We start from the raw sequence: 9,450 nt of genomic DNA on the forward strand, positions 1-9,450 counted from the left end.
GCAGGGGGGGAGGCTATGGGAGGGTGCCATTTGGGATGTGGGTATAAAGATGAATAAGATTGTTTGGGATGTTCTGTATGAAATACAAAAAAATCAGTAAGTAAAAAAAATGAGTTATATTTGAGGAAGAAGCATAAAAATTTGCTTCACGTTAATTATTAGTAAAGGCGAAAAACATTACCACTGACGTCTACCTGATGACTTTATATCCGTGCTCAGGTGCCAAGGATCTCAAAAAGTAACCAACTATGACTAGTAATAATCAGATATATAGAGATTAGAGATGCATGTGCAAGCATCTATGTGTTAGTTGCATTAAAAATGAGTTTTTCTGGGCCTGGATAGATGTCTCAGCTGTTAAGAGCACTAAATGCTCTTGCAGTGAACCTAGGTTCAATTCCCAGCACCCACCTGGTGGCTACAAGCAGTCCTTAACTCCAGTTCCAGGGGAACGAAATGGAGACCTTTTTGAAAGGTTAAAACCTCATTCAATTTTATGTCTTATAGGGTTTATACTGAGTTCAATATTGTATAACTGTGAACCTAAAAATTTACAGCCAATTTTGAAAGAGATGCATCTTTGCTCTGGAAATTGTTATTGAATATGTTAATGCTGTAACGAAATGTTTCTTCTAATCATGTGGTTATTAAATAAGTAATTTAAAAAATAATGTTTTTTAAATAAAAAGATTTATTATATGAAATACAAAAAAAAATTAAAAAAAAAGAAAGAAAACACACTAAAGTAATTTAGAAATTACATGGTATGTGGCCAGGTAGAAATTATATTAAGAGATGATTAGGAACACAAGAAAAATTAAAGCATATAGAAAAATGAAGACTGAGACAATTAATTTGAACCACCTTCATAAATGGCAGGGAACAAAAATGAACATTCTTGGCACCAAAATAATTTAGAGAACTATCAGTTATCAAGCAGTGAATGACAGTGGGAATGGATTCCTACCTGTTTCAGAGCAGGGGAACATGGGATCAGCTCTCCTATTCTGTTTATTCCAGCATTAATTTTCTTCTTTCTGTGTCTCTCCACTAGATAGAGGGAAAAATCCATTTAGCAATCCTTATACTACTTTGAGAAAGTGCCTAATTTCCTGGGCAAAGAAAATTTAGGTACAAAATCCCCAGGAAATGTTTACTCAGATGATGTACTAAAGAGGCTGGGTCTAGAACTCAGTGGCAGAGCACTTGCATAGCTTGCACATGGGGAAGAAAACAAAAACAAAAATGAACCCTAAGCCCAAAGCCATTATCTACTGAAGACAAGTATCTAAGATAAGGACATCAGATTTCTAAGAATTCAGTATCTAAGTCAAATGTTATAAAAGTCAACCTAAGCATCACTTTGTTTCATTTTTTTTATTTGGGTTTTCTTTGGGGGGGGGGTTGGTTTGTTGAGACAGGATCTTTCTGTAGTCCCAGCTGGCCTAGAACTTGCTATGTAGACCAGGCTGGCCTGGATCTCACAGAGATCCACCTGCCTCTGCACCCCAAGTGCTGGGATTAAAGGTGTACACCAACACGCTCAGCAGAAGTATTGCTTTTATAAACATTGTAAAGAAAATCATAAATAACTACAATAAAATGATAAAAAGGAACTGTTAATAATGCATTATTATTAGACCATCATTCCATTACAATGAAAATAACTAGCAGAGATTTTAATGATAAGCAAATTTACTTTTTTAAAAAATATGTATTTGTTCATTTTTGTGTCTGTGCATATATGAATGCCATGGTACATACATGAAGGTCAGAGAACAACTTGTAGGAGCCAGTTCTCTCCTTCCACCATGTGAGCTCCAGTGACTGAAAGGTTGTTAGGCTTGGTGGCAAGCCACTTTACCTGCTGAGCTGTCAGCCCAATAACCAAATTTAAAGAATACACAAATAAGTTATCAAAAATCTGCCTCTTATTGGTAAATGAGACCTTTCTGTACAATTTAAGAATGTTTCTTTTGAGATAGGGCCTCACTAAGTAGACTAGGCTGTCCTTGAACTCCCAGAGATCCACCTGCCTCTGCCTACCAGGTACTGGAATCAAAGGCATGTACTACCAGGCCCAGACCTAATTTAAAAATCTTAAAACACCTATTGTAGGACGTACTAGAGGAACTCTGAATAGAAGCAACTATTAGCTATGTCTTAAAATAGTCAAGAAAAGGCATCAACTTGGTTTCCTCTATAGTTTCCGGGATAGTAAGGGTTTTGTGGGTTTTTTTGTTTGTTGGGTTTCGTTTTTTTGAGACAGGGTGGGTGTCCCTGTAGTCCCAGCTGGCCTAGAACTCAATATGTAGAACAGGCTGGCTTCAATCTCAGAGATCTGCCTGCCTTTGCCTCCCAAGTGCTTGGATTAAAGGTGTGCACCCACACCTGTTAAAATCTGTACAACGTAAGACAATCCACACACATCCCTTTAGTGCCTGCAGTGTGCTGCTCATCTCTTCCTGACTCTCCCAGGTGGCTCACCCCTGGAAAATATGTAGACACATGGCCTTCATTCTCCTGAGAAGTCTATCTGGATTTCCTCAGCAGGTAAAACCCTTCCAAGACTAGCTCCAGTAATAAACCAATCTCTAATATATCTGAAAAGACCACAAATCACATATTATTAAGGCATCTCCACAAGACTGAGAATACTCTGTTAATAAAAACAATAAAGTTGTCCTTTCCTAAAATATAGCAAACGATTCTATGCTTATAACATACAAACTTATAATCAACCATGGCATAATTTCATTTTGAAAACAAAAACTGCTAGTGAGCAGAATTTAAATTGCTCTATTTACCTGCATTGTGTGTCTCCCGGTTTTTCTTTCTGAAATAGAAAGTATATATAAAAGATAACATGAAGATAACAAGAAATTATTATTATTGTTATTATTATCATTATTATTTTGGTCTTTTTGAGACAGTCTCCCTGTAGCCCCAGCTGGCCCGGAACTCACTATGTAGACCAGGCTGGCCTTGAACTCACAGAGATCTGCCTGCCTCTGCCTCCCGAGAGCTGGGGCTAAAAATGTGCACCACCACACCTGGCTCACCTTCATATAAATTTAAAAGACAGGGGGCTGGAGAGATGGCTCAGTGGTTAGGAGCACTGACTGCTTGTGCAGAGGACCCAGGTTCAATTCCCAGCACCATGTGGCAGCTACAAACCGTTCTTAATTCCAGTTCCAGGGGAATCCGATGCCCTCTTCTGACCTCTGTGGCATTGCACGACACAGGTGCACTCACATACATGCAGGCAATACACTCATACACATAAAAATAATATATATATATTTTTTTTAATTAAAAGAATTCCTAGAAGTAACAGTTCTCTATCAATACCCAGAAATCATGTGCCAAGGAAAGACTCAATCACTGAAAACCTTCACTATTTGAAAAATGTAATTTAACTGTTGATAAATTTTCAAAGCACTGTGCTGAGTCAGTGACTTATGTCTGCCCTGGCACACAGAAGGAGTGAGTAGAGAGACCAAGCAGCAACACTAAGCGATACCCAGGGAGGGAGCTACTGTGGCAACAGTACACTTACAGCTGCATCTGAGTCGGCATTTTCATTTATACTCATGTCATCACACTCTCATTAAGCCCCTCTACTAAAACACTGATTTTTTTTCCTTTTTGCATAACAATCCAATATATTAGCATTCTCTAATGGTAAGAAAAAGAATAGCAATTTAACATTAGTAAAAACACTGGTCACACAATTCTGAGCGGACATTGCCCAAAATGCTAGAAATTCAGAAGAGGGATATAAAGAAAAGGAAAGCAATACTGTGCATATTGGTATTAATAGATTATAATGGTGCCAAATGTTACAAACTGAATACCACCTAAACGTTTCAGGATCTACAAAACTAATACAATATGCCAGTGAAAATGTCCTTAAGAAGCAAACATTTAACAAATTTTATATACTGTTTTAACTACTGATGACCACTCTTCCTTGTTACACTGCTGATTAAATAAGGACAGGCAAATTTCACCTATATAACCCTTTCTGGAAATCTATTTATATATATCCACTCATATTTTTGGAGACTAATCATTTTTTAGGTATCCAAATGTAAGATCCTAAGGACCGCTTAGCAAAACAGGAACTAATTCTGCTTCCTTCCTGCCTACAGGACATTATCTGGGGGCTGTGGATACTCACCTGTGTTGCTTTTTTGAAGGAGTCTCATGCTCTGTCATTTCTGGCATGGTGACAGTGACAGGAACCTACAAAGGGATGGCAAGACAGATATAGCAAGGAGTTTAGTCATTCAAGAGTCTGGAGAAGCTGGGCATGGTGGCACACGCCTTTAATCCCGGCACTCAGGAGGCAGCGGCAGGTAGATTTCTGTAAGATTGAGGTCAGCTTGATCTAAATAAGTTACAGGCCAGCTGTGGCTACAGGAAGACCTTATCTCAAAACACCAAAAAAAAAAAAAGTTTAGAGAAACTGACAAACAGCAATTTGATCTGAATACCAAAATTCTGAAAAAAAAAAATTAACATTGAAAAAGCTCTTAATGAGGTATTGTAGACTATAAGAGGCACAAGAAAAGAGATAGTCAGAAATTCCAGCAATGGGAAGGCTGAGGCACGCAGAGCCCAAGTTCAGGTCCATTCTAGGCTACATGGCCAGTACCAGGCCAGTCTGGGCTTTATAGTGAGACCACATTTAAAAAAAAAAAAACAAAAAACAAAAAAGCACTTGGCTAGCATGTACTGTAAGAACACGTTGCTTAATATCTAATATCCTCTAGAAACAATAACAACAAAGGTACAAACGCTATTAAAAGTAGATGTAGGGCTGGAGAGATGGCTCAGCGGTTAAGAACACTGTTCTTGCAGAAGACCGGGGTTCGAATCCCAGCACCCACATGGCAGCTAACAACTGTCTGTCTAACTCCAGTTCCAGGGGATCCGACGGCCTCTTCTGTCCTAGGCGAGCATTGCAGGACACTGGTGCACTTACCTACATGCAGGCATAACACTCATACACATAAAATAAAAATAATAAATAAAATATTTTTTTAAAAAGTAGATGTAAAACATGGTGAACATCAAATGTGAGGGGTAGGGAGAAAGTGCTTAAGACTGGAACAGAAAAAAGATGACTGTGCCTGGATGTCAGGAAAAGCTTAAAGGGGATGTGAATTGGGGCAAGACCTGGCAAGGCTAGTAGAACATATTTGAGTTGGCAGAGTATACTCTTTGTTCATGATACTGAAGTATTAATAAAATTTAAACTTCAACAATGATTCTCCCCTATGAACACAGAATGAAGCAAGAGATAAATGCACAAATGTGACATTTCACATGGAGGCAAGCATTTATCATCTATTTATTTGCTGGGCTTTGATTTCAAACTGCTAGAAGTCTTACGTTATCATTTGAGAGTCATTAAAATGTGGGCATAAAAACTCTATTAATATTTAAAATATGAAGACAACATATTTTCTTCTTCCTTTATCTCTTTCCTCTTTATCTCTTTCCTCCCTCCTCCTTTCTCTTTCAAGACAGGGTCTCAGTATGCAGTCCAGGGATCACCATGTTTTACACCTGCTACTTATAATATTGTTTGTACCTTTATTGTTGTGTCTCAAGGATACCTGGTAATATCTTTTAACAGTACATGCTAGCCAAGTGCTTTTATGGTTTTCTGAAACAGGGTCTCACTGTGAGCCTCAGTTGTTTCATCTCCATCACTGGGTTGTTTTGAGAAGGGAATGAAATAATATAAGGAGAACACAACACCATGATGCCTAGAAACAAGCCTCCTGCCTCAGTCTCCTGAGTGCTGGGACTGCAGGCAACACTACCCCTGGCTAGAACAAATGATCTACAGGGAAGTGAACACACACATAAAAAAAGCCTGGAGGCAAAAACACTAGGACATTAAGTGTAATTATGCAAGGTCAGCAACACTGTTGGTGATTTCTCTCTCCTCTCTGATTTTCAAACGTTGTATAATTAGAATTTTGTATTTTTAAATCTCAGGAACTGACAACCAACCTTCCAAAAGAGGTCTGTCAAGCTGGGATACCTGTTCTGTTACAATGGAGAAAGTACAAGCATGGCTCCCCTTTTTCCTCTGGGAAGGAAGGGAAGGTAACAAGTATAGAGTGAGTTTAAAGCCTGGTGTTATTTCCTAGCTGTTAGGTCTTGGGCATACTGTCTAACCTCTTTAGCACCTCAATTGTTTCAACTGCAAACTAGGTTGTTTTGAGAAGAGAATGAAATAGGCAAGGAGGGCACACCATGGTGCCAAGAAACAATGAGGATTCAGGAGATACTAGCTCTGAGTATTAACAAGGTATTTCAGAATAAGCTCCATCCCTAAAATGGAGGGGTGGTAGCAGGAGGGAGAATAGGAAAGGTGCTGACAGAAAGTACTGGCTGGCACAGCCTACAGAGGAACATGCAGTCAAAATTCATCTCTTGATGCTCAGTGGGTAAAGGTGCTTGCTGCCAAGTTTGATGACTTGAGTTCAATCCCAGAAACCTAATGATGGAACCAGAGAACTGACTCCTGCAAGTTATCCTCTGACCACCATGCATGTTGTGGCATGTGTACACACACACACACACACACACACACACACACACAGAATAATAAAAATTTTTTAAAAATCTCATCTTCTGCATTTGTTCCTTTTCTACCTTCTCTCTATAATTGGTGAAGATACCTATGGGCCTGTGCCCAACCAATCACATTAGATAACCACATAATGGTAATGTGGATCAAGTAAGTAAAAAAATACATAATCAGTCTCTTTTCTCACCCAAAGGTTTGCAGAATTTCCTTCACTTTTGATTGCTGGCTTCTAACACCTCCTGTTTCTGATCCAAATCTATCATCTTCTGCCAGAAGAAGGTCTCTCTATAGGTTATATTTTCTTCTTACTACAAAAAAGAAAAATCAGTGAGTGTTTATGGCCAACAACAATCCACCTGCCATCACCTCCCAAGTGCTGGGATTAAAGGTATGCACCACCACACCAGGACCCACTCTAGAAGTTTTAATATGCTCTATTACCCTCCAACTGCCCATCATTCACTTTTGTAGAGACTTACTGTAATCGCCCAGAATTTTAATGCTAGAATGTGAGTTCCTCTCCTAGGTCTATATCCCATGCTTTAACATCTCTCAATTTTCTTTGTCCTTATGTGCTATATTTTGGAAAAATTCCTTGTGCTGGTCTTCTAATTCTTTTAGTCATCAGAAAACCTAAGTCTACCAGGTATGGTGGCGCACACCTTTAATCCCAGCACTGGGAGGCAGCGGATCTCTGAGAGTTCAAGGCCAGCATGGTTTACATAGTGAGTTCCAGGCCAACTGGAACTACAGGGAGAACCTGTCTCAAAAATGACCAAAAAAGAAGAAAAAGAAAACCATAAGATTATTCAGGCTGCTACTGAGATTTTTATTTCAGAAACTGTTTTGAGTTTCTAAAACTTCCTTTTTCTCACCTCTTTTTCACAGAAATTCATTGCTAGTTTATAGAAATGACAGTTTCTCAAATCTCTGAGAATATTTTTGGACAAAAAATTTCCCCTTTATGCAATATTCATTTATTTTGTCTAAGATTAATTTCTGTGTTCAGCTTGGTATTCCTTATTTATACTGTTGATTTTTCTTACATATGTAACAATTCTTGGTTATATAAATTAATGACTAGAGTTGGTTTTCCCAGTACAGTTGTTCTCAATTAAAACTACATTGTAAAAATCATACTTTTGCTGGGTGTGGTGGTGGTCTCACAACTTGAAAGATTGAGCCATGAGGATAGACATTTCCAGGCCAGCCGGGAGTTCACAGTGCAACCTTATCTTTAAAAAAAAGAAAAGGCTTCTTAGCAACTTTTATGTGCATCTACAATAAGAACTGTTGTTTTAAAAAAATTTCTGTATACGTCTGTGTGGAACACAGGCATGTGTATGTCCACATAGGGCTTCAGATTAAGCTGGAATTACATGCAATTGTGGGACGCCTGATATGGGTGCTAGGAACTAAACCTGGGTCTTCTGGAAGGGTAGCAAGAGTTCTTAAACACCGAGCCATCTCTCCAGCCCCAAGAACCACTCTTTTAACATATATAAACATCATTCCTCCCTGCTGTGAATGTACGTGCTGATTACAGGTTTCTGGCTATCAAAAGCCATCTGTGAGTAGTCACCAGCCAGGTGTGCCTCTGAAGGAAAAAGCTCCACAGTCAGAGTGGTAACCAGAATTTTTCAAGGTATAGGTTGTTGATAGGTCTCTCTGGCCCTAAAGTCCATGCTGAAAATTCCCCCAACTTATACAGTTATGTTGTTGCAGCTTAGTCCGTGCGTAAATGTAATTAGCTATTTATTCTGTTTCATTTCTGTTGCTGTGGTAAAATACCCTGACAACAGCAACATATGGGAGGAAGGGGTTTATTTGGCTTACAATTCTAGGTTACTGTCCATCACTGAAGGGTAGTTAAGGCAGAAATTTGAAGCAAGGCACATCATATTTATAGTCAAGAGCAGAAAGAAACAAATGTACACATCTTTGCTTGCTGACTTGCAGTGTTCTCTCTTACACTGTTCTGGAGCCCTGCTTAGGGAATGGTGCCACCCACAAATGTCTGGTCGCCCTACATCAATTAACAATCAAGACAATCCCCCACAGACATGCCCATGGGCCAACCTGATCCAAACAATCCTCATTAAGACTCTCTTCCTGTACATGCCTTTAATCCCAGCACTTTGGAGGAAGAAACAGGTGGATTTCCATGAGATCAAAGCCAGCTTTGTCTACATAGTGAGTTCCAAAAAAAAACCTCTCTTCCCAGATGAAGGTGTGATGGCTCACACCTTTAGTCCCAGCACTCACCTTTAATGCCAGCTCTCAGGAGGCACAGACAGGTGGGCTTCTGTAAGTCTGAGGTCAGCCTGATCTATAGAGTTGAGATCCAGGCTAGCCAGGGCTACATAGTGAGACCCTGACTCAAAAGAAAACAAAACAAACACTCTTCCGAGGTGATTCCAGATTCCTGTCAGGCTGACAGTTAAACTAACATAGACCCCTGAAAAGGCCACTCTGCCTTCCAAGGCTCAGGGATCATTTCAGGAGAGGGGACAGAAAGATTGTACAACCACATGCTATAGATGACAAGGAAACAGAGCTTTCCAAAGAGTGGGGCAATTATTCATATGAACTCACAACAATTGTGACAGCATGCAGAAGACCTGTATAAGCTCAAGCCAGACAAAATACCAGCATAAAAGTGGGGAGGTGGGTAGATCCCCAACCCAAGCTGAGGAATTACTGACAACTGATAGCTTTGGGGAAGAAAGCCAGTCTTCTTTAAGGGTGTAATGCTGGGTAAGTTAACCAGACTCCAGTGGATTGATTCACACCAGACGACATTTGAGGATACAAATTTGACTCATAGGCCATATATA

The 9,450-nt window shown here is 39.4% G+C and overlaps 1 protein-coding gene across 4 annotated transcripts in view; it reads right to left on the minus strand.

Annotated features, from left to right (window-relative positions):
• The window catches only part of Usf3 (upstream transcription factor family member 3), a 45,337-nt gene that overhangs the window by 24,946 nt on the left and 10,941 nt on the right, over positions 1-9,450 (minus strand). For 2 of the 4 annotated variants that reach the window (XM_008842846.3, XM_029568170.1), the window contains exons 3-7: positions 7,754-7,848; positions 6,801-6,921; positions 4,184-4,248; positions 2,808-2,836; positions 968-1,050 (exon numbers count right to left, since the gene is read on the minus strand). In XM_008842846.3, the coding sequence (XP_008841068.1) occupies positions 968-1,050; positions 2,808-2,836; positions 4,184-4,230 (159 nt within the window). In that variant the 5' untranslated portion in view covers positions 4,231-4,248; positions 6,801-6,921; positions 7,754-7,848. The remainder of the gene's footprint in view (positions 1-967; positions 1,051-2,807; positions 2,837-4,183; positions 4,249-6,800; positions 6,922-7,753; positions 7,849-9,450) is intronic. The other 2 variants (XM_029568171.1, XM_008842847.3) reach the window with 1 other exon arrangement.

The sequence above is a fragment of the Nannospalax galili genome, unplaced genomic scaffold, assembly GCF_000622305.1.
Source record: "Nannospalax galili isolate Female #2095 unplaced genomic scaffold, S.galili_v1.0 scaffold18, whole genome shotgun sequence".
NCBI classification, from domain to species: Eukaryota; Metazoa; Chordata; class Mammalia; order Rodentia; family Spalacidae; genus Nannospalax; species Nannospalax galili.